This window comes from Panulirus ornatus, chromosome 5 (assembly GCF_036320965.1).
Source record: "Panulirus ornatus isolate Po-2019 chromosome 5, ASM3632096v1, whole genome shotgun sequence".
Taxonomy (NCBI): domain Eukaryota; kingdom Metazoa; phylum Arthropoda; class Malacostraca; order Decapoda; family Palinuridae; genus Panulirus; species Panulirus ornatus.
In genome coordinates, this window is record NC_092228.1 from 14,055,109 (window position 1) to 14,082,282 (window position 27,174).

General features: G+C 40.2%; 1 protein-coding gene across 39 annotated transcripts in view; it reads right to left on the minus strand.

The window, feature by feature from the left end:
* LOC139748583 (uncharacterized) overlaps positions 1-27,174 on the minus strand; it is a 978,916-nt gene that overhangs the window by 140,495 nt on the left and 811,247 nt on the right. For all 39 annotated transcript variants that reach the window (XM_071661646.1, XM_071661679.1, XM_071661676.1 and 36 more), the window contains one exon: positions 17,867-17,989. In XM_071661646.1, coding sequence (XP_071517747.1) covers positions 17,867-17,989 — 123 coding nt within the window. The remainder of the gene's footprint in view (positions 1-17,866; positions 17,990-27,174) is intronic.

Genomic DNA, 27,174 nt, shown 5'->3' on the forward strand with positions numbered 1-27,174 from the left:
TAAAAATCATCCACAAACCAATGACACCCTTAAACTGGAAAGTTATGAAAAACCTACATAAATTCCATCCAGAATCAATAGCCTATTCACCCTTAATTGCCACAGATACAATCAAAACAAGTATATATTCCAAGACCCTTCATGCCATGATGCAGCTAGCATGTGTGGAAAGAGAAAATGTTATCTGGGAGAGCAAAACTGGATACATCTGAGGGAACAGTAGTTGCAACAACATCATATGGTTGTGAGGCTTGGGCTACAAAGAGGGTTGTGCCTGGAAATGAAATGCATGAGGACAATATGTGGTGTAAGGTGATTTGATCAAGTAGGTAATAAAAAGGTAAGAGATGTGTGGTAATAAGAAGAGGGTGTGTTGAAATGGTTTTGGACATATGGTGAGAATGAGTGAGGAAAGTATGACAGAGGTTAGCATTCCTGAACGTGAAGCATTCACGGGCCGCCCAGTGTCAAGCACATAGGTTGGAATCCTGGTTGCAGCAGTCGGTCCACATCCATCCCAGCTGTTCATCCACCCCTTGCTACTCCATTGCCCTACATTCTCTGCACACAGACCCTACTCAAATCACAACGCTTCCTGACCTGTGGTCTTGACCGGTGAATGTGGCCATCTTCCTAAGTACTGCAGGAGCCTCATATCGGCTCCTAAGGAGGAAGTAAGTATATATATATACATATATGAGACAGTCATAATTAGGGCTTCCAGTTGTACATGCCATGTCTTCCACAATAAAAAGTATTACTAAAAAGAAGGCTCAAGAACCTTTCTTCAAATCCATGAATAAACTCACTCCTTTCTCCATAACTAAGGTCATGTCTGTAAACACAGGCCAAACACTCCGCTCAATAATCATTCGACATTAGTCATTAATCTGCTCATATTTCTAAGCAATTAAGGCACTTGGCTTGAATTTTTTTGTCACATTCCTTGCCATCACTGCAGGAAGCGAATGTTCTCTAGCAACTTCAGCAGTATATGCACTAGTTTCAGAACTTTGCACCTTTTCATTGTTCCTTATGCTGTATGATGTGCAGGATGATCTGTTCTTACTGTTCCATGCATTACATGGTGTTTTGTCCATAATGTTTCTGTATTTGCAAACAGAGCTAAAAATACCTGCTTAATGAAAATGCTGCTCAAGTCCATTTTGACCTTCTTTTATCCAAGAGTTGCAGAAGCACTGGTCTTTCTTTTATCAGCCATTGTAAAGAGCACAGTGTTGTTACATACCAGATGGAAATAACATAAAAAAGCAACATTAATCAAAGACTAGGTGTAATTTGTATATGACATAACTGCAAAACACTTACTCAAAACAACTTTAATCAAGGACTTCCTATGCAATACTTTCACAAAGTATTGCTGAAAATTGAACTACTCCCTCTATTCTTCAAAAACTGCTTCCCCTTTTCTTCAAATAAAATTTTTTTGCAGCTCCATTCTATACCCTATTTCCTTTTAAATATTCTATATCTTTGAAATGGCTGTAAATTCCAGGGATGATAAGCATTTTGTTGTCCCAAAATAACTATGCTACTAGTTGAGGAAGCTAAAGAACATTTCTTCATTTGTAAAGCATGTAACACTCTCTAACACTTTCAAATTTATAATTGCCTTTAAGCTCTTCCAATAGTCTGTGACTCACGGAACTAAATCAGTAACTGGCATATAAACTTTAATCAACTAAAATACAGTATCTAAAATTGCTTGTTGGAGCAGAAATATTATATATATATATATATATATATATATATATATATATATATATATATATATATATATATATATATATATATATATATATATATATATTATATATAAAAAAGAAAGATATATATATATATATATATATATATATATATATATATATATATATATATATATATGAAATGCAAAAGGCCTCCTCCATTTCAATATATATCAGTATCATATGAAATTCAAGCATTAAGTCCAGTATCCCAGCATTCAAAAAGTTATATATTTCACACAATAAGGATACTAAATGGCATTATTTCATTTAAGACAAATGAGGGTTAAAACATACTCTACCTCTTTTGGTGAGCAGAAAACAGTTTAGTGACACTAAAGTTGCAGCTTTTTTCACAAAATCTATAGTTACAGGAAATCTTCTGTCTTTGGTTTTCACAATGAACAAAAACTATGACATCTTAGAGCTACTTTCTCAAAGAAAGGACAGCCTTCCAGTCAGTGACGACTCTACTGCTATCAAACTCCAGTGATATGTGGCAGGACACAGTCAATGGTGCTGTTACTGCTCTTCTCTTAACGACATTACTGACGCAAGTCTCCTCCAGCTCACTCCCCCTCCGTATCCAGATAGGATTACCACAGGTACATGTAGGTCATCACCACATGTGGATGGTTACTTACACTGCCTAAGGCATTCACATTAAAGGTATCTTACTGAACCTGGAAACATTAAGAATTCTTTGTTCCAGGAAAAGCAGAAACATTCTATTGGTTCAGTCAATACCAACTTATTAATAAAAATAAAATGACATGGAAGAAGCTAGTGATACCTAACACTTTTCCCTGATATTCACTTATTTTCAGTATTCTAGAGCTGTTTACATATATATATATATATATATATATATATATATATATATATATATATATATATATATATATATATATAAAATATATATATATATATATATATATATATATATATATATATATATATATATATATATATATATAAATATATATATATAAATATATATATATATATATATATATATATATATATATATATATATCCACACATCCTCTACCACTTCTGAAACCACACTGCTCGTCCCCAATCTGATGATCTGTACATGCCTTCACCCTCTCAATCAATACCCTCCCATATAATTTACCAGGAATACTCATCAAACTTATACCTCTGTAATTTGAGCACTCACTCTTATCCCCTTTGCCTTTGTACAATGGCACTATGCACGCATTCCGCCAATCCTCAGGCACCTCACCATGAGTCATACATACATTAAATAACCTTACCAACCAGTCAACAATACAGTCACCCCCTTTTTTAATAAATTCCACTGCAATACCATCCAAACCTGCTGCCTTGCCGGCTTTCATCTTCCGCAAAGCTTTCACTACCTCTTCTCTGTTTACCAAATCATTTTCCCTAACCCTCTCACTTTGCACACCACCTCGACCAAAACACCCTATATCTGCCACTCTATCATCAAACACATTCAACAAACCTTCAAAATACTCACTCCATCTCCTTCTCACATCACCACTACTTGTTATCACCTCCCCATTTGCGCCCTTCACTGAAGTTCCCATTTGCTCCCTTGTCTTACGCACTTTATTTACCTCCTTCCAGAACATCTTTTTATTCTCCCTAAAATTTAATGATACTCTCTCACCCCAACTCTCATTTGCCCTTTTTTTCACCTCTTGCACCTTTCTCTTGACCTCCTGTGTATAAAAAAAAAAAAAAAATATATATATATATATATATATATATATATATATATATATATATATATATATATATATATATATATATACATGTATATACATGTGTATGGGGGGGGGGTTGGGCCATTTCTTTCGTCTGTCTCCTTGCGCTACCTCGCAAATGCGGGAGACAGCGACAAAGTATAATATATTTTTTTTTTTTTTTTTTTTTTATACTTTGTCGCTGTCTCCCGCGTTTGCGAGGTAGCGCAAGGAAACAGACGAAAGAAATGGCCCAACCCCCCCCATACACATGTACATACACACGTCCACACACACAAATATACATACCTACACAGCTTTCCATGGTTTACCCCGGACGCTTCACATGCCTTGATTCAATCCACTGACAGCACGTCAACCCCTGTATACCACATCGCTCCAATTCACTTTATTCCTTGCCCTCCTTTCACCCTCCTGCATGTTCAGGCCCCGATCACACAAAATCTTTTTCACTCCATCTTTCCACCTCCAATTTGGTCTCCCTCTTCTCCTCGTTCCCTCCATCTCCGACACATATATCCTCTTGGTCAATCTTTCCTCACTCATTCTCTCCATGTGCCCAAACCATTTCAAAACACCCTCTTCTGCTCTCTCAACCACGCTCTTTTTATTTCCACACATCTCTCTTACCCTCACGTTACTTACTCGATCAAACCACCTCACACCACACATTGTCCTCAAACATCTCATTTCCAGCATATCCATCCTCCTGCGCACAACTCTATCCATAGCCCATGCCTCGCAACCATACAACATTGTTGGAACCACTATTCCTTCAAACATACCCATTTTTGCTTTCCGAGATAATGTTCTCGACTTCCACACATTCTTCAAGGCTCCCAGGATTTTCACCCCCTCCCCCACCCTATGATTCACTTCCGCTTCCATGGTTCCATCCGCTGCCAGATCCACTCCCAGATATCTAAAACACTTCACTTCCTCCAGTTTTTCTCCATTCAAACTCACCTCCCAATTGACTTGACCCTCAACCCTACTGTACCTAATAACCTTGCTCTTATTCACATTTACTCTTAACTTTCTTTTTTTCACACACTTTACCAAACTCAGTCACCAGCTTCTGCAGTTTCTCACACGAATCAGCCACCAGCACTGTATCATCAGCGAACAACAACTGACTCACTTCCCAAGCTCTCTCATCCCCAACAGACTTCATACTTGCCCCTCTTTCTAAAACTCTTGCATTTACCTCCCTAACAACCCCATCCATAAACAAATTAAACAACCATGGAGACATCACGCACCCCTGCCGCAAACCTACATTCACTGAGAACCAATCACTTTCCTCTCTTCCTACACGTACACATACCTTACACCCTTGATAAAAACTTTTCACTGCTTCTAACAACTTGCCTCCCACACCATATATTCTTAATACCTTCCACAGAGCATCTCTATCAACTCTATCATATGCCTTCTCCAGATCCATAAATGCTACATACAAATCCATTTGCTTTTCTAAGTATTTCTCACATACATTCTTCAAAGCAAACACCTGATCCACACATCCTCTACCACTTCTGAAACCAGACTGCTCTTCCCCAATCTGATGCTCTGTACATGCCTTCACCCTCTCAATCAATACCCTCCCATATAATTTACCAGGAATACTCAACAAACTTATACCTCTGTAATTTGAGCACTCACTTTTATCCCCTTTGCCTTTGTACAATGGCACTATGCAAGCATTCCGCCAATCCTCAGGCAGCTCACCATGAGTCATACATACATTAAATAACCTTACCAACCAGTCAACAATACAGTCACCTCCTTTTTTAATCAATTCCACTGCAATACCAACCAAACCCACTGCCTTGCCGGCTTTCATCTTCCACAAAGCTTTTACTACCTTTTCTCTGTTTACCAAACATTCACCCTAACCCTTTCACTTTGAACACCAGCTCTGCCAAAACACCGTATATCTGCCACTCTATCATGAAACACACTCAACAAACCTTCAAAATACTCACTCCATCTCATTCTCGCATCACCACTACTTGTTATCATCTCCCCATTAGCCCCCTTCACTGAAGTTCCCACTTGTTCCCTTGTCTTACGCACTTTATTTACCTATCATACTTTGACGCTGTCTCCTGCATTAGCAAGGTAGCGCAAGAAAACAGATGAAAGAATGGTCCAACCCACCTAATACACATGTATATACATAAACACCCACTCACGCACATATACATACCTATACATTTCAATGTATACATACATATCCATACACAGATATATACATATATACACAAGCACATATTCATACCTGCTGCCTTTATCCATTCCTGTCATCATCTCACCACACATGAAGTGGCACCCCTCCTCCCCAGCAGGCACGCAAGGTAGCGCTAGAAAAAGAAAACAAAGGCCACATTCATTCACACTCAGTCTCTAGCTGTCATGTGTAATGCACCGAAACCACAGCTCCCTTTCCACATCTAAGCCCCGCAAAACTCCATGGTTTGCCCCAGACGCTTCACATATATATATATATATATATATATATATATATATATATATATATATATATATATATATATATATATATGAAGAGAGATGTGTGGCAATAAAAAGAGTGTGGTTGTGAGAGCACAAAAGGGTGTTTTGAAATGGTTTAGTCACGTGGAGAGAATGAGTGAGGAAAGATTGACCAACAGGATATATGTGTCATTGGTGGAGGGAACGATGAGAAGTGGGAGACCAAATTGGAGGTGGAAAGATGGAGTGAAAAAGATTTTGAGTGATCGGGGCCTAAACATGCACGAGGGTGAAAGGCGTGCAAGGAATAGAGTAAATTGGAACGATGTGGTATACCGGGGTCGACGTGCTGTCAGTGGATTGAACCAGGACATGTGAAGTGTCTGGGGTAAACCATGGAAAGTTCTGTGGGGCCTGGATGTGGAAAGGGAGCTGTGGTTTTGGTGCATTATTACATGACAGCTAGAGCCTGAGCGTGAACGAATGTGGCCTTTGTTGTCTTTTCCTAGCGCTACCTCGCACACATGAGAGGGGAGGGGGTTGTTATTTCATGTGTGGCGAGGTGGTGATGGGAATGAATAAAGGCAGACAGTATGAATTATGTACATGTGTATATATGTATATGTCTGTGTTTATATATATGTATACGTTGAGATGTATAGGTATGTATATTTGCGTGTGTGGACGTGTATGTATATACATGTGTATGTGGGTGGGTTGGGCCATTCTTTCATCTGTTTCCTTGCGCTACCTTGCTGACGCGGGAGACAGTGACAAAGCAAAATAATATATATATAATATATATATATATATATATATATATATATATATATATCGCCACCTCACCACACATGGAAAACCATCCCCCTCCCCCTCATGTGTGCGAGGTAGCACTAGGAAAAGACAACAAAGGCCTCATTCGTTCACACTCAGTCTCTAGCTGTCATGCAATAATGCCCGAAACCAAAGCTCCCCTTCCACATTCAGGCCCCACACAACTTTCCATGGTTTACCCCAGACGCTTCACATGCCCTGATTCAATCCACTGACAGCACGTCAACCCCGGTATACCACATCAATCCAATTCACTCTATTCCTTGCCCGCCTTTCACCCTCCTGCATGTTCAGGCCCCGATCACTCAACATCTTTTTCACTCCATCTTTCCATCTCCAATTTGGTCTCCCACTTCTCCTCGTTCCCTCCACCTCCGACACATATATCCTCTTGGTCAATCTTTCCTCACTCATTCTCTCCATGTGCCCAAACCATTTCAAAACATCCTCTTCTGCTCTCTCAACCACGCTTTTCTTATTTCCACACATTTCTCTTACCCTTACACTACTTCCTCGATCAAACCACCTCACACCACATATTGTCCTCAAACATCTCATTTCCATCATTGGAGAGGATCACAATTCTGTGCATGATCAACATATTCCTGTGAGTCCATGGGGAAAATTAAACAAGATAAGTTTCATCTTCCCCATGTGTGTGTGGTAATAAAATGAGTGTGGTTGAGAGAGCAAAAGGGTGTACTGAAATGGTCTGGTCACATGGAGAGAATAAGTGAGGAAAGATTGACAGAGAATATATGTGTCAGAGGTGGAGGGAACGAGGAGAAGTGGGAGACCAAATTGGAGGTGGAAGGATGGAGTGAAAAAGATTTAGAGCAATTAGGGCCTCAACACACAAGAGGGCGAAAGGCGTGCAAGGAACAGAGTGAACTGGAACGATGTGGCATACTGGGGTCGACATGCTGTGAAGCATCTGGGGCAAACCATGAAAAGTTCTGTGGGGCCTGGATGTGGAAAGGGAGCTGTGGTTTCGATGCATTACACATGACAGCCAGAGACTGAGTGTGAATTGTCATATATATGGGGAGGTGATAACAAGTAGTGGTGATGTGAGAAGGAGATGGAGTGAGTATTTTGAAGGTTTGTTGAATGTGTTTGATGATAGAGTGGCAGATATAGGGTGTTTTAGTCGAGGTGGTGTGCAAAGTGAGAGGGTTAGGGAAAATGATTTGGTAAACAGAGAAGAGGTAGTAAAAGCTTTGCGGAAGATGAAAGCCGGCAAGGCAGCAGGTTTGGATGGTATTGCAGTGGAATTTATTAAAAAAAGGGGGTGACTGTATTGTTGACTGGTTGGTAAGGTTATTTAATGTATGTATGACTCATGGTGAGGTGCCTGAGGATTGGCGGAATGCGTGCATAGTGCCATTGTACAAAGGCAAAGGGGATAAGAGTGAGTGCTCAAATTACAGAGGTATAAGTTTGATGAGTATTCCTGGTAAATTATATGGGAGGGTATTGATTGAGAGGATGAAGGCATGTACAGAGCATCAGATTGGGGATGAGCAGTGTGGTTTCAGAAGTGGTAGAGGATGTGTGGATCAGGTGTTTGCTTTGAAGAATGTATGTGAGAAATACTTAGAAAAGCAAATGGATTTGTATGTAGCATTTATGGATCTGGAGAAGGCATATGATAGAGTTGATAGAGATGCTCTGTGGAAGGTATTAAGAATATATGGTGTGGGAGGCAAGTTGTTAGAAGCAGTGAAAAGTTTTTATCGAGGATGTAAGGCATGTGTACGTGTAGGAAGAGAGGAAAGTGATTGGTTCTCAGTGAATGTAGGTTTACGGCAGGGGTGTGTGATGTCTCCATGGTTGTTTAATTTGTTTATGGATGGGGTTGTTAGGGAGGTGAATGCAAGAGTTTTGGAAAGAGGGGCAAGTATGAAGTCTGTTGGGGATGAGAGAGCTTGGGAAGTGAGTCAGTTGTTGTTCGCTGATGATACAGCGCTGGTGGCTGATTCATGTGAGAAACTGCAGAAGCTGGTGACTGAGTTTGGTAAAGTGTGTGAAAGAAAAAAGTTAAGAGTAAATGTGAATAAGAGCAAGGTTATTAGGTACAGTAGGGTTGAGGGTGAAGTCAATTGGGAGGTGAGTTGGAATGGAGAAAAACTGGAGGAAGTGAAGTGTTTTAGATATCTGGGAGTGGATCTGGCAGCGGATGGAACCATGGAAGCAGAAGTGGATCATAGGGTGGGGGAGGGGGCGAAAATTCTGGGAGCCTTGAAGAATGTGTGGAAGTCGAGAACATTATCTCGGAAAGCAAAAATGGGTATGTTTGAAGGAATAGTGGTTCCAACAATGTTGTATGGTTGCAAGGCGTGGGCTATGGATAGAGTTGTGTGCAGGAGGATGGATGTGCTGGAAATGAGATGTTTGAGGACAATGTGTGGTGTGAGGTGGTTTGATCGAGTAAGTAACGTAAGGGTAAGAGAGATGTGTGGAAATAAAAAGAGCGTGGTTGAGAGAGCAGATAAGGGTGTTTTGAAATGGTTTGGGCACATGCAGAGAATGAGTGAGGAAAGATTGACCAAGAGGATATATGTGTCGGAGGTGGAGGGAACGAGGAGAAGAGGGAGACCAAATTGGAGGTGGAAAGATGGAGTGAAAAAGATTTTGTGTGATCGGGGCCTGAACATGCAGGAGGGTGAAAGGAGGGCAAGGAATAGAGTGAATTGGAGCGATGTGGTATACCGGGGTTGACGTGCTGTCAGTGGATTGAATCAGGGCATGTGAAGCGTCTGGGGTAAACCATGGAAAGCTGTGTAGGTGTGTATATTTGCGTGTGTGGACATATGTATATACATGTGTATGGGGGTGGGTTGGGCCATTTCTTTCGTCTGTTTCCTTGCGCTACCTCGCAAATGCGGGAGACAGCGACAAAGCAAAAAAAAAAAAAAAAAAAAAAAGCCAATATATATATATATATATATATATATATATATATATATATATATATATATATATATATATATATATTTATATTTATTTTGCTTTGTCGCTGTCTCCCGCATTTGCGAGGTAGCGCAAGGAAACAGATGAAAGAAATGGCCCAACCCACCCCCATACACATGTATCTACACACACGTCCACACACGCAAATATACATACCTATACATCTCAATGTACACATATATATACACACACAGACACATACATATATACCCATGCACACAATTCACACTGTCTGCCTTTATTCATTCCCATCGCCACCTCGCCACACATGGAAAACCATCCCCCTCCCCCCTCATGTGTGCGAGGTAGCACTAGAAAAAGACAACAAAGGCCTCATTCGTTCACACTCAGTCTCTAGCTGTCATGCAATAATGCCCGAAACCACAGCTCCCCTTCCACATCCAGGCCCCACACAACTTTCCATGGTTTACCCCAGACGCTTCACATGCCCTGGTTCAATCCACTGACAGCACGCCAACCCCGGTATACCACATCGATCCAATTCACTCTATTCCTTGCCCTCCTTTCACCCTCCTGCATGTTCAGGCCCCAATCACTCAAAATCTTTTTCACTCCATCTTTCCACCTCCAATTTGGTCTCCCACTTCTCCTCGTTCCCTCCACCTCCGACACATATATCCTCTTGGTCAATCTTTCCTCACTCATTCTCTCCATGTGCCCAAACCATTTCAAAACACCCTCTTCTGCTCTCTCAACCAGGCTCTTTTTATTTCCACACATCTCTCTTACCCTTACATTACTTACTCGATCAAACCACCTCACACCACACATTGTCCTCAAACATCTCATTTCCAGCACATCCACCCTCCTGCACACATCTCTATCCATAGCCCACGCCTCGCAACCATACAACATTGTTAGAACCACTAATCCTTCAAACATACCCATTTTTGCTTTCCGAGATAATGTTCTCGACTTCCATACATTCTTCAAGGCTCCCAGGATTTTCGCCCCCTCCCCCACCCTATGATTCACTTCCGCTTCCATGGTTCCATCCACTGCCAGATCCACTCCCAGATATCTAAAACACTTTACTTCCTCCAGTTTTTCTCCATTCAAACTTACCTCCCAATTGACTTGACCCTCAACCCTACTGTACCTAATAACCTTGCTCTAATTCACATACTCTTAACTTTCTTCTTTCACACACTTTACCAAACTCAGTCACCAGCTTCTGCAGTTTCTCACATGAATCAGCCACCAGTGCTGTATCATCAGCGAACAACAACTGACTCACTTCCCAAGCTCTCTCATCCACAACAGACTTCATACTTGCCCCTCTTTCCAAAACTCTTGCATTCACCTCCCTAACAACCCCATCCATAAACAAATTAAACAACCATGGAGACATCACACGCCCCTGCCGCAAACCTACATTCACTGAGAACCAATCACTTTCCTCTCTTCCTACACGAAAACATGCCTTACATCCTCGATAAAAACTTTTCACTGTTTCTAACAACTTTCCTCCCACACCATATATTCTTAATACCTTCCACAGAGCATATATATATATATATATATATATATATATATATATATATATATATATATATATATATATATATATATATATATTTTTTTATACTTTGTCGCTGTCTCCCGCGTTTGCGAGGTAGCGCAAGGAAACAGACGAAAGAAATGGCCCAACCCCCCCCATACACATGTACATACACACGTCCACACACGCAATATACATACCTACACAGCTTTCCATGGTTTACCCCAGACGCTTCACATGCCTTGATTCAATCCACTGACAGCACGTCAACCCCTGTATACCACATCGCTCCAATTCACTCTATTCCTTGCCCTCCTTTCACCCTCCTGCATGTTCAGGCCCCGATCACACAAAATCCTTTTCACTCCATCTTTCCACCTCCAATTTGGTCTCCCTCTTCTCCTCGTTCCCTCCACCTCCGACACATATATCCTCTTGGTCAATCTTTCCTCACTCATTCTCTCCATGTGCCCAAACAATTTCAAAACACCCTCTTCTGCTCTCTCAACCACGCTCTTTTTATTTCCACACATCTCTCTTACCCTTACGTTACTTATTCGATCAAACCACCTCACACCACACATTGTCCTCAAACATCTCATTTCCAGCACATCCATCCTCCTGCGCACAACTCTATCCATATCCCACGCCTCGCAACCATACAACATTGTTGGAACTACTATTCCTTCAAACATACCCATTTTTGCTTTCCGGGATAATGTTCTCGACTTCCACACATTTTTCAAGGCTCCCAAAATTTTCGCCCCCTCCCCCACCCTATGATCCACTTCCGCTTCCATGGTTCCATCCGCTGACAGATCCACTCCCAGATATCTAAAACACTTCACTTCCTCCAGTTTTTCTCCATTCAAACTCACCTCCCAATTGACTTGACCCTCAACCCTACTGTACCTAATAACCTTGCTCTTATTCACATTTACTCTTAACTTTCTTCTTCCACACACTTTTCCAAACTCAGTCACCAGCTTCTGCAGTTTCTCACATGAATCAGCCACCCACTTTATATATATATATATATATATATATATATATATATATATATATATATATATATATATATATATATCCCCTGGGGATAGGGGAGAAAGAATACTTCCCACGTATTCCCTGCGTGTCGTAGAAGGCGACTAAAAGGGAAGGGAGCGGAGGGTTGGAAATCCTCCCCTCTCTCTCTTTTTTTTTTCCCAAAGGAAGGAACAGAGAAGGAGGCTGGATGAGGATGTTTCCTCAGAGGCCCAGTCCTCTGTTCTTAACGCTACCTCGCTGACGCGGGAAATGGCGAATAGTATGAAAGACATTCTTTTTTTTTTCTTTTTTTTTTGTCGCTGTCTCCCTCGTTTGCGAGGTAGCGCAAGGAAACAGACGAAAGAAATGGCCCAACCCACCCCCATACACATGTATATACATACGTCCATACACGCAAATATACATACCTACACAGCTTTCCATGGTTTACCCCAGACGCTTCACATGCCCTGATTCAATCCACTGACAGCACGTCAACCCCGGTATACCACATTGATCCAATTCACTCTATTCCTTGCCCTCCTTTCACCCTCCTGCATGTTCAGGCCCCGATCACACAAAATCTTTTTCACTCCATCTTTCCACCTCCAATTTGGTCTCCCACTTCTCCTCGTTCCCTCCACCTCCGACACATATATCCTCTTGGTCAATCTTTCCTCACTCATTCTCTCCATGTGCCCAAACCATTTCAAAACACCCTCTTCTGCTCTCTCAACCACGCTCTTTTTATGTCCACACATCTCTCTTACCCTTACGTTACTTACTTGATCAAACCACCTCACACCACACATTGTCCTCAAACATCTCATTTCCAGCACATCCATCCTCCTGCGCACAACTCTATCCATAGCCCTCGCCTCGCAACCATACAACATCGTTGGAATCACTATTCCTTCAAACATACCCATTTTTGCTTTCCGAGATAATGTTCTCGACTTCCACACATTCTTCAAGGCTCCCAGGATTTTCGCCCCCTCCCCCACCCTATGATCCACTTCCGCTTCCATGGTTTCATCCGCTGCCAGATCCACTCCCAGATATCTAAAACACTTTACTTCCTCCTTGATAAAAACTTTTCACTGCTTCTAACAACTTGCCTCCCACACCATATATTCTTAATACCTTCCACGGAGCATCTCTATCAACTCTATCATATGCCTTTTCCAGATCCATAAATGCTACATACAAATTCATTTCCTTTTCTAAGTGTTTTTGGATGTTAATGTGCTGAGAGGTGCAACTGGAGGGATGTCTGATCATTATCTTGTGGAGGCTAAGGTGAAGATTTGTATGGGTTTTCAGAAAAGAAGAGTGAATGTTGGGGTGAAGAGGGTGGTGAGAGTAAGTGAGCTTGGGATGGAGACTTCTGTGAGGAAGTACCAGGAGAGACTGAGTACAGAATGGAAAAAGGTGAGAACAATGGAAGTAAGGGGAGTGGGGGAGGAATGGGATGTATTTAGGGAATCAGTGATGGATTGCGCAAAAGATGCTTGTGGCATGAGAAGAGTGGGAGGTGGGTTGATTAGAAAGGGTAGTGAGTGGTGGGATGAAGAAGTAAGATTATTAGTGAAAGAGAAGAGAGAGGCATTTGGACAATTTTTGCAGGGAAAAAATGCAATTGAGTGGGAGATGTATAAAAGAAAGAGACAGGTGGTCAAGAGAAAGGTGCAAGAGGTGAAAAAGAGGGCAAATGAGAGTTGGGGTGAGAGAGTATCATTAAATTTTAGGGAGAATAAAAAGATGTTCTGGAAGGAGGTAAATAAAGTGCGTAAGACAAGGGAGCAAATGGGAACTTCAGTGAAGGGCGCAAATGGGGAGGTGATAACAAGTAGTGGTGATGTGAGAAGGAGATGGAGTGAGTATTTTGAAGGTTTGTTGAATGTGTTTGATGATAGAGTGGCAGATATAGGGTGTTTTGGTCGAGGTGGTGTGCAAAGTGAGAGGGTTAGGGAAAATGATTTGGTAAACAGAGAAGAGGTAGTAAAAGCTTTGCGGAAGATGAAAGCCGGCAAGGCAGCAGGTTTGGATGGTATTGCAGTGGAATTTATTAAAAAAAGGGGGTGACTGTATTATTTACTGGTTGGTAAGGTTATTTAATGTATGTATGACTCATGGTGAGGTGCCTGAGGATTGGCGGAATGCGTGCATAGTGCCATTGTACAAAGGCAAAGGGGATAAGAGTGAGTGCTCAAATTACAGAGGTATAAGTTTGTTGAGTATTCCTGGTAAATTATATGGGAGGGTATTGATTGAGAGGGTGAAGGCATGTACAGAGCATCAGATTGGGGAAGAGCAGTGTGGTTTCAGAAGTGGTAGAGGATGTGAGGATCAGGTGTTTGCTTTGAAGAATGTATGTGAGAAATACTTAGAAAAGCAAATGGAATATATATATATATATATATATATATATATATATATATATATATATATATATATATATATATATATATTTTTTTTTTTTTTTTTTTTATACTTTGTCGCTGTCTCCCGCGTTTGCGAGGTAGCGCAAGGAAACAGACGAAAGAAATGGCCCAACCCCCCCATACACATGTACATACACACGTCCACACACGCAAATATACATACCTACACAGCTTTCCATGGTTTACCCCGGACGCTTCACATGCCTTGATTCAATCCACTGACAGCACGTCAACCCCTGTATACCACATCGCTCCAATTCACTCTATTCCTTGCCCTCCTTTCACCCTCCTGCATGTTCAGGCCCCGATCACACAAAATCCTTTTCACTCCATCTTTCCACCTCCAATTTGGTCTCCCTCTTCTCCTCGTTCCCTCCACCTCCGACACATATATCCTCTTGGTCAATCTTTCCTCACTCATTCTCTCCATGTGCCCAAACCATTTCAAAACACCCTCTTCTGCTCTCTCAACCACGCTCTTTTTATTTCCACACATCTCTCTTACCCTTACGTTACTTACTCGATCAAACCACCTCACACCACACATTGTCCTCAAACATCTCATTTCCAGCACATCCATCCTCCTGCGCACAACTCTATCCATATCCCACGCCTCGCAACCATACAACATTGTTGGAACTACTATTCCTTCAAACATACCCATTTTTGCTTTCCGGGATAATGTTCTCGACTTCCACACATTTTTCAAGGCTCCCAAAATTTTCGCCCCCTCCCCCACCCTATGATCCACTTCCGCTTCCATGGTTCCATCCGCTGACAGATCCACTCCCAGATATCTAAAACACTTCACTTCCTCCAGTTTTTCTCCATTCAAACTCACCTCCCAATTGACTTATATATATATATATATATATATATATATCCCTAAGGATAGGGGAGAAAGAATACTTCCCACTTATTTTCTGCATGTTGTAGAAGGCGACTAAAAGAGGAAGGAGTGGGGGGGCTGGAAATCGTCCCCTCTTGTTTTTAATCTTCCAAAAGGAGGAACAAAGAAGGGGGCCAAGTGAGGATATTCCCTCATAGGCTCTGTCCTCTGTTCTTAACACTATCTTGCCAATGCAGAAAATGGCGAATATGTATGATAAAAATATATGTATAAGCCTGGTACCCAATTTATCGATCATCCCTTTGGTAAGATGAACAGCTAGGTTCAACTGCCAAAACCAGAATTTTAACCTATGGAGTCCATCCCAGGTGACCCATGAATGCATCATGGTCAGCAACACTAAATGTTACACCTAAGAGGTCCACATAATGATTATTTCTGTAAAATCATATTCAAAAGAGACTCGGTTTTGTTCAATAAACCTATTACGATAACTAGTATGCACAGTTCATCATCCTTAATGAACATTACAGTTTTCATCCCCTCCTCATATGAATATAAAAATATGTACAAAGCTGTTTCATATATAAATATATATCAAAACAGAAATTCAGCCGTCTTGCATATGTTTAAAAACTTTCTATGATGTGGTCTTTAAATCCTTCCAGGTGTGTGCTTGCCCTACTACTTTACTAATAACAATTTATATGGAATGAAACCTCATAAAACATTTCCTTCACTTTGTAATAAAAGAGAAATATATCTACCTAACAATAGAATTCAAATTTATTTCAGAAAATCTCTGCAATGCACCAAAAATTTTTTTTTGCTTCCATTTAACCATGCAAAAATGTTTTTCAATGTTAATCTGTTTCAAGAACAATTTGAGTGAAATCTGCACTCATTTATTCACTTATCTGCATTAAGCAGACATATTCTAATTGATAAGAATTCTAATAAGTCCCACATATTTTTGTGACAATGATGAGAGAATAGTAAACTATCACGAGTCAATAGCAGTGACTGGTAACAAAGTAATCCTTTTAGCGAACTCCACTACCTAATATCACAGGACAGCTTTCAATCCAAACTTACACTAAACAACACCTTTCCCAATACCTGAAGAAGTATAAAAGATTACTCAACACAATCCACTACACAGTATACCAAATATATCAAAGTCTTTCTTACATCAAAGATCCAATCTAAATGAAAACATCTTGAACCTCAAACTAGACCATAAAGGCTTTACCCACACCAATCATCCCAAAATCTACTCTCATATAAGAACCAACATTACTTGCAAACTAATTTCAGAAATATTGAAATATATCTTGTAGTTACAATGTCTCCTTTATTATCAGAAAATAGTAATAAGAATCTATTCAGTAAAAATCTCTCTACTGGCTTTTGTGCCATCTTTCTCTTTAAGACAGTGTATTTCCTATATGAGGAAATTGTTAGCTAGTCCATTAAAGGAGTATAATGGGATAAACAAGGAAATCAAGCAAACATACCAATACTGTACAAAGTTGGCTAAAACACATACACACAGAAATCAATGTACATAATCAAACAGCAGAACTATAAAGAATAATAATTTTGAGAACTGGAGAGCTATAAGAAAAAATATCTAAAGAAAAAAGAAAGAGAAAATTACAACACAGAGCTTTAATAGTAATGATGCTGAAGTATATGATTATTTAAATGCTCAACATATGCAAAAGCTTTTAGTCCAAAATACAGACCTAAATAATCTAAATGTCTTTCCTGTATGATGCACTGCAATACTTTGCAAGCTAAGCTAACTTGTTTGGTTTAAGGGGAAGGGTACTTAATAACTAAAGAAAAAAAATTTCCAAAGTAATATTAAAAATTTCAGTATTCAGATATAATCAAATCCACAATAATCAAACCAAACTTATTCTATATTTCCTTGGCTAATAAATTGTATGATAAAAACTTAAAAAATATGTAGGAGGAGAAAGGAGAAATTTTACATCCAGAGTTTAGTGAAAACGAGTTGCCTTCACATACCAAAGAATTTTCATTAAATAATGATCTCACTCTATACATATGACCTGACCTTGAAGAACGTATTTACTAATTACTATCAAGTAATCAAATTAGACCTCTCTCCTTCCTGTGAGAATGATGACTCCCTTGTACCATTATAAGTATGTATAATGTCTACATACCTTGTTCTAATTGCATCTGAGCCTCATCACCGGTAGTTACAGAGGTGCCTGGACAGCTCACTTCAGCGGTGCCCCTTGCAGAGGACATCTGGGTGGACTCGACAGACGTCTGAGTGAACACATCTGTAGGTACATTACAAGGCCAGGATGTGAGAGGTAGTTATGGATTACATATTCATCTTAACACTGAATCAATAAAAAAGTAAACATATGCTAAAGGTATTCTTAAGATAAAAAGGTCTTGAAAACCAATCTGTGTATTACTCAATACCAATGACAAAAAGGTGGCACAAATTCTAATGTATTCAAGATTAATAAGTGCAGATGTGATGCACGCAATCACACTCAAATGGTGTCCTGAAATTAATGTATCTTTTATTTCATACCTTTCCCTTATTTCTATCTTTGTCTATCTTTTTTGAATTCTTTATTTCTACTTTCCAAATCATGTAAATTTACTGAGGTACATCTTATTCCCTTCAAATCTATCTTTTTTGAATTCTTTATTTCTACTTTCCAAATCATGTAAATTTGCTGGGGTACATCTTATTCCCTTCAAATTCTTATTTCCTATAACACACAAATGGTAGTAACTGCAGCACTTAGATTCAAAATACAAAATAATGCAGATTTTTCCAAAAAACATTTTGGCCATTATTTTTACGCCACCCATCTTTGAATGAAGGAAAAGGAGACTCACTTCTGCTTCCATGGTTCCACTTTCTGTTAAGTCCACTCCCAGATGTCTAAAACACTTCACTCCCTCCAATTTTTCTCCATTCAAACTTACATCCCAACTAACTTGTCCCTCAACCTTACTGAACCTAATAACCTTGTTCTTAATCACATTTAATCTCAACTTTCTCCTTTCACACACTTTTCCAAACTCTGTCACCAAATTCTGCTGTGTCTCACTCAAATAAGCTCCAGTAAGCTCCCAGGGCCTCTCATCTCCAACAGACTGCATATTGACTCTTCTCCAAAATTCTTGCATTTACCTCCCTAACCACCCCATCCATAAACAAATTAACCAATCATGAAGACATCACACACTCCTGCCACAGACCAACCTTCATTGGGTACCAATCACTCTCCTCTCTTCCCACTCGTACACATGCCTTACATCCTTGGCAAAAACTTTTCACTGCTTCTAGCAGCTTACCTCCCACACTATATACTATTTAGACCTTCCACAAAGCATCTCTATCAACCCCATCATATGCCTTCTCCAGAGGGGAAGGGGTTGAAGGTTCTGGGAGCGATGAAGAATATGTGGAAGGAGAGAACGTTACCTTGGAGAGCAAGAATGGGTATGTTTGAGGGAATAGTAGTTCCAACAATTGAGGGAATAGTAGTTCCAACAATAGCATATAGTTGCGAGGCATGGGCTATGGATAGGATTGTACAGAGAAGGGTGCATGTGTTGGAAATTAAATGTTTCAGGATAAAGTGTGGTGTGAGGTGGTTTGATTGAGTAACGAGTGTGGTGAAGGAGTGTTGAAATGGTTTGGACATATGGAGAGAATGAGTGAGGAACGGTTGACAAAGAGGAAATATGTGTCAGAGGTGGAGGGAACAAGGGGAAGCAGGAGACCAAACTGGAGGAGGAAGGATGGAGTGAAAAAGATGTTGAGTGACTGGGGCCTGAACATACAGGAGGGTATGTTCAGGCCCCGATCGCTCAAAATCTTTTTCACTCCATCCATCCACCGCCAATTTGGTCTCCCGCTTCTTGTTCCCTCCACCTTGACAAATATATCCTATGTCAATCTTTCCTCACTCATTCTCTCCATGTGTCCAAACCATTTCAATACACCCTCTTCTGCTCTCTCAACCACACTGTTTTTATTATAAAAAAGGTGAGAACAAAGGAGGTAAGGGGAACGGGGGAGGAATGGGATGTAGTTAGGGAAGCACTGATGGCTTGCGCAAAAGATGCTTGTGGCATGAGAAGCATGGGAGATGGGCAGCCTAGAAAGGGTAGTGAGTGGCGGGATGAAGTAAGATTATTAGTGAAAGAGAAGAGAGAGGAATTTGGATGATTTTTGCAGGGAAATAATGCAGATGACTGGGAGATGTATAAAAGAAAGAGACAGGAGGTCAAGAGAAAGGTGCAAGAGGTGAAAAAGAGGGCAAATGAGAGATGGGTTGAGAGAGTATCATTAAATTTTAGGGAGAATAAAAAGATGTTTTGGATGGAGGTAAATAAAGTGCGTAAGACAAGGGAACAAATGGGAACTTCAGTAAAGGGGGCTAATGGGGAGGTGATAACAAGTAGTGGTGATGTGAGAAGGAGATGGAGTGAGTATTTTGAAGGTTTGTTGAATGTTTTTGATGACAGAGTGGCAGATATAGAGTGTTTTGGTCAAGGTGGTGTGCAAAGTGAGAGGGTTAGGGAAAATGATCTTGTAAACAGAGAAGAGGTAATAAAAGCATTGCAAAAGATGAAAGCCGGCAAGGCAGCAGGTTTGGATGGTATTGCAGTGGAATCTATTAAAAAAGGGGGTGACTGTATTGTTGACTGGTGGTTATCTAATGTATGTTTGATTCATGGTGAGATGCCTGAGGATTGGCGGAATGCTTGCATAGTACCATTGTACAAAGGCAAAGGGGATAAGAGTGAGTGCTCAAAATACAGAGGTATAAGTTTGTTGAGTATTCCTGGTAAATTATATGGGAGGGTATTGACTGAGAGGGTGAAGGCATGTACAGAGCATCAGATTGGGGAAGAGCAGTGTGGTTTCAGAAGTGGTAGAGGATGTGTGGATCAGGTGTTTGCTTTGAAGAATGTATGTGAGAAATACTTAGAAAAGCAAATGGATTTGTGTGTAGCATTTATGGATCTGGAGAAGGCATATGATAGAGTTGATAGAGATGCTCTGTGGAAGGTATTAAGAATATATGGTGTGGGAGGCAAGTTGTTAGAAGCAGTGAAAAGTTTTTATCAAGGATGTAAGGTATGTGTACGTGTAGGAAGAGAGGAAAGTGATTGGTTCTCAGTGAATGTAGGTTTGTGGCAGGGGTGTGTGATGTCTCCATGGTTGTTTAATTTGTTTATGGATGGGGTTGTTAGGGAGGTGAATGCAAGAGTTTTGGAGAGAGAGGCAAGTATGCAGTTGTGGATGAGAGAGCTTGGGAAGTGAGTCAGTTGTTGTTCGCTGATGATACAGCACTGGTGGTTGATTCATGTGAGAAACTGCAGAAGCTGGTGACTGAGTTTGGTAAAGTGTGTGAAAGAAGAAAGTTGAGAGTAAATGTGAATAAGAGCAAGGTTATTAGGTACAGTAGGGTTGAGTGTCAAGTCAATGGGGAGGTGAGTTTGAATGGAGAAAAACTGGAGGAAGTGAAGTGTTTTAGATATCTGGGAGTGGATTTGGCAGCTGATGGAACCATGAAAGTGGAAGTGAACCATAGGGTGGGGGAGGGGGGCGAAAATTCTGGGAGAGTTGAAGAATGTGTGGAAGTCGAGAACATTATCTTGGAAAGCAAAATGGGTATGTTTGAAGGAATAGTGGTTCCAACAATGTTGTATGGTTGCGAGGTGTGGGCTATGGATAGAGTTGTGCACAGGAGGGTGGATGTGCTGGAAATGAGATGTTTGAGGACAATATGTGGTGTGAGGTGGTTTCATCGAGTAAGTAATAACAGGGTAAGAGAGATGTGTGGTAATAAAAAGAGTGTGGTTGAGAGAGCAGAAGAGGGTGTTTTGAAATGGTTTGGTCATATGGAGAGAATGAGCGAGGAAAGATTGACCAAGAGGATATATGTGTCGGAGGTGGAGGGAACGAGGAGAAGTGGGAGACCAAATTGGAGGTGGAAAGATGGAGTGAAAAAGATTTTGAGTGATTGGGGTATGAACATGCAGGAGGGTGAAAGGCGAGCAAGGAATAAAGTGAATTGGAACGATGTGGTATAACAGGGTCGACGTGCTGTCAATGGATTGAACCAGGGCATGTGAAGCGTCTGGGGTAAACCATGGAAAGTTGTGTGGGGCCTGGATGTGGAAAGGGAGCTGTGGTTTCTGTGCATTATTACATGACAGCTAGAGACTGAGTGTGAATGAATGGGGCCTTTGTTGTCTTTTACCAGCGCTACCTCGCACACGAGGGGGGAGGGTGTTGTTATTCCATGTGTGGCGGGGTGGCGATGGGAATGAATAAAGGCAGACAGTATGAGTTATGTACATGGGCATATATGTATATGTCTGTGTGTGCATATATATGTATACACTAAGATGTATAGGTATGTATATGTGCTGTGTGGAAGTGTATGTTTATACATGTGTATGTAGGTGGGTTGGGCCATTCTTTTGTCTGTTTCTTTGCACTACCTCGCTAATGCGGGAGACAGCGACAAAGCAAAATAAATAAATAAATATATATAGGGGTGCGTGATGTCTCCATGGTTGTTTAATTAGTTTATGGATAGGGTTGTTAGGGAGGTGAATGAAAGAGTTTGGGTATAGGGCCAGGTATGCAGTCTGTTGTGGATGAAAGGGGTTGGGAAGTGAGTCAGTTGTTGTTGTTCACTGATGATAGAGCACTGGTGGTTAATTCGGGTGAGAAACTGCAGAAGCTGGTGAGTGAGTTTGGTAAAGTGTGTGGAAGAAGAAAGATGAGAGTAAATGTGAATAAGAGCAAGGTTATTAGGTACAGTAGGGTTGAGGGTCAAGTCAATTGGGAGGTAAGTTTGAATGGAGAAAAACTGGACGAAGTAAAGTGTTTTAGATATCTGGAAGTGGATCTGGCAGCGGATGGAACCATGGAAGCAGAAGTGGATTATAGGGTGGGGGAGGGGGCAAAAATTCTGGGAGCCTTGAAGAATGTGTGGAAGTCGAGAACATTATCTCGGAAAGCAAAAATGGGTATGTTTGAAGGAATAGTGGTTCCAACAATGTTGTATGGTTGCGAGGCGTGGACTATGGATAGAGTTGTGCGCAGGAGGATGGATGTGCTGGAAATGAGATGTTTGAGGACAATGTGTGGTGTGAGGTGGTTTGATCGAGTAAGTAACGTAAGGGTAAGAGAGATGTGTGGAAATAAAAAGAGCGTGGTTGAGAGAGCAGATGAGGGTGTTTTGAAATGGTTTGGGCACATGGAGAGAATGAGTGAGGAAGGTTGACCAAGAAGATATATGTGTCGGAGGTGGAGGGAACGAGGAGAAGTGGGAGACCAAATTGGAGGTGGAAAGATGGAGTGAAAAAGATTTTGTGTGATCGGGGCCTGATCATGCAGGAGGGTGAAAGGAGGGCAAGGAATAGAGTGAATTGGAGCAATGTGGTATACCAGGGTTGACGTGCTGTCAGTGGATTGAATCAGGGCATGTGAAGCCTCTGGGGTAAACCATGGAAAGCTGTGTAGGTATGTATATTTTGCATGTGTGGACGTATGTATATACATCTGTATGGGGGTGGGTTGGGCCATTTCTTTGTCTGTTTCCTTGCGCTACCTCGCAAACGCGGGAGACAGCGACAAAGCAAAAAAAAAAAAAAAAAAAAAAAAAAAAAAAAAAAATATATATATATATATATATATATATATATATATATATATATATATATATATATATATATATATATTTCTTTATAATACTTAGTTGCTGTCTCCTGCATTAGCGAGGTAGCGCAAGGAAACAGACGAAAGAATGGCCCAATCAACCCACATACACATGTATATACATAAATGCCCACACACGCACATATACATACCTATACATTTCAACGTATACATACATATACATACACAGACATAAACATATATACACATGCACATATTCATACTTGCTGCCTTCATCCATTCCCGTCGCCACCCCATCACACATGAAAAAACAACCATATCTATAGCCCATGCCTCATTACCATATAATATTTTTGGAGGTAGTATTCCTTTAAATGTAACCATTTTTGCTGTCTGAGATAATGTTCTCTCTTTCCATGCATTCTTTGTGGCCCCAAAAACCTTCGCCCCGTCCCCCACCCTATGACTCACTTCCACTTCCATGGTTCCATTTGCTGCCAAGTCCAATCCCAGATATCTAAAACATTTCACTTCCTCCAATTTTTCTTCATTCAAAGTTACATCCATCATCCCACCTTTTTCCTCAACCCTGCTGAACTGAATACTAATAACCTTGCTTTTATTCACATTTACTCTCAACTTTCTCCTTTCTCTACTAAAATATACCTACTGATTTACTAGGTCAATAAACTATTCATATCAATTTTTTTTTCATAAGCTGAAGTGCTTATAAAAAATATTTCATTCACACTTTCATTCTCTAAAATTCAATTAAAAGTGAAAATATTTTACATTATGGCTTTCTTTCTCCAAATGGTGTCCACAATTTCTTCGACTACATCTAGGTGGAAGTCCAGGTAAATAATATCCCACTTACTTTCATTATAAACAGAATTAAGTATCATTCCTTTCTCCTCTTTTTTCTGACTGTATTTCTTATGACTAAAGCAAAGATTTATCCATGATCCTCGTAAAACAGACCAAGATACACTCAACACATGCACACAGCAGTGAAAACACTTTGGCACACAATAAGTAATTCCATTATGGGATTGGGGGCACTTCCTCGATCAGTAATCCTGTTATGCGGAAGATGTATGGTTTCCTCAAGCCAGTCTCGTCATGCCTCCAGTAATGTGACAACAGTTATATATTTCTAGCTTAATCTGCTTCTTAATTCAGCAATGCCTAAATAAAATTGTCAATATCTAATAAAAGAACAGCAATAAAAGTAGGAGGATTCAAAAAAGAAATATATTTTTTGGTAGGGCCTATTTTCTTCAACTGATGGTTGTCTCTTTTGACAATGTTCACGCAGAAGCCCCACTTATTGGTATGAAACACTCTTTCAAATTCCACATTATTCTACATAAGGCTTGTTTCAAATTTCTTTTGTGTTTTTTGCTTTCCTGCTCCCACTTTTCCCTAACTTACTGCTGTGAAAAAATCATATCACTCTTCTTTTTCTGGACAAACAACTAGTAAATGCTTCACTTCATGATGGACAACCACTGTGAAATATTAAAGCAAAAGTGTGATGTGCTAGTATTTGTCTTAAGGAAACTTACTAGGTAAACAAGTACAAAACTAATGAAGTGTAGGGTAAAGATTCTGAATAACTAAACATGCGCTGTGGAGAAACAATAAATCTGATAACATGACTGTGTGTGAGAGCTACTATTTATCAAAGAATTCATCCCCTTCAGAGACAATGGTCACTCTAGTGAATGAGTCTTAATCCAACAGATACCATATGTAAACTAAGCACTACAGTCATATTCACTTACTCCCCTTAATTCATAAACATACTTTTCGAGCTGAGATGCTACTCAAGTAATACAACATTCTGACTGATGACACCCATTCTGTTTTACAGGAAGATCTAGTACATTACTAACCAACGTGTACTGGTGAAAATATAATTAACAAAAAGAGGATACCTGGGAATGTTCTCTAATCTTTTTTTTGTTCTTAAACCACTTTACTGACCTAAGAAAACATTAACAAACACAAGAATATTTTTTCTCTTATATCTAATAAATTCTAATTACTGAAAACTTCCCATTCTTTCTTTTGTCTCTCACAATCTCTGTTTTACTCACTTGCTTCAGTTTACATCTCAGATGGGCCATATATGCAGTAAAAAAAAATGCTTTGAATTACCATTCACATTTTCTCAAATGACGATTCTAATTTGATGCTGACAGACTTAATGACCCAGATAGTCAATACACCTAAAGCCCAAAAACATAATCAACCATTATGTAGTATATTCCAACACATAAATACATTTACACATGTACAGACAGGGGCAAATGTCATATGTATCTATAAGAAAGAAGAAAAGGAACTAATAACCGGTTTCAATGACAAATGTGGCCTACAAGGTTCTAGAATAGATAATTTGAAACCTCTTAGATTTCTACAAAAGAATGAGTTCTGTCTTAAACAAAAGGGATGGATGGGTGGATTGTTTGTAACAGGACGGCAATACAGCATTTTACATGGTATTGCATAGGAGGCTAATTAATTAGCTGGATAACCAGGCAGGAATAAGCGAGAGAGAAGTTATATCAGTGGAAGAGAACAGATGATGTACGTCAGAGGAGCCTTCACCAAAATGGGTTAAGGTGACCAGCAGAGTATCACAGGGTTCTGTTCTGAGTCCTCTACTCTTCTTGATCTATGTAAATGACTTGTCTTTAGATAGGAACTCTTACCTGAATATGTTTGTAGATGAAGGAAAATTCATGAGGGGAACAGAAAGTGAGGTATGTACAAGGGGATCTATACAGACTCAAAAATTGGTCTGATCCATGGCTGATGAAAATGAACCCATGCAAATATATAGTAATAAGAATAGTAAAGTGTGAAAAAAGGTCTCTATATTATCATCTACTGGGAAAGAAGCTTCAGGATTCTGAATGCGAGAAGGACTTGGCAGATGACACTGTCCCTAAACCTGTCACCAGAATCCCACATTAGAAAAACAGTTAAGGAGATAAACTCTCCAAAGATAATCATAGAGATGCTTTGTGGAAGGTATTAAGAATATATGGTGTGGGAGGAAAGTTGTTAGAAGCAGTGAAAAGTTTTTATCGAGGATGTAAGGCATGTGTACGTGTAGGAAGAGAGGAAAGTGATTGGTTCTCAGTGAATGTAGGTTTGCGGCAGGGGTGCGTGATGTCTCCATGGTTGTTTAATTTGTTTATGGATGGGGTTGTTAGGGAGGTAAATGCAAGAGTTTTGGAAAGAGGGGCAAGTATGAAGTCTGTTGGGGATGAGAGAGCTTGGGAAGTGAGTCAGTTGTTGTTCGCTGATGATACAGCACTGGTGGCTGATTCATGTGAGAAACTGCAGAAGCTGGTGACTGAGTTTGGAAAAGTGTGTGGAAGAAGAAAGTTAAGAGTAAATGTGAATAAGAGCAAGGTTATTAGGTACAGTAGGGTTGAGGGTCAAGTCAATTGGGAGGTGAGTTTGAATGGAGAAAAACTGGAGGAAGTGAAGTGTTTTAGATATCTGGGAGTGGATCTGGCAGCGGATGGAACCATGGAAGCGGAAGTGGATCATAGGGTGGGGGAGGGGGCGAAAATCCTGGGGGCCTTGAAGAATGTGTGGAAGTCGAGAACATTATCTCGGAAAGCAAAAATGGGTATGTTTGAAGGAATAGTGGTTCCAACAATGTTGTATGGTTGCGAGGCGTGGGCTATGGATAGAGTTGTGCGCAGGAGGATGGATGTGCTGGAAATGAGATGTTTGAGGACAATGTGTGGTGTGAGGTGGTTTGATCGA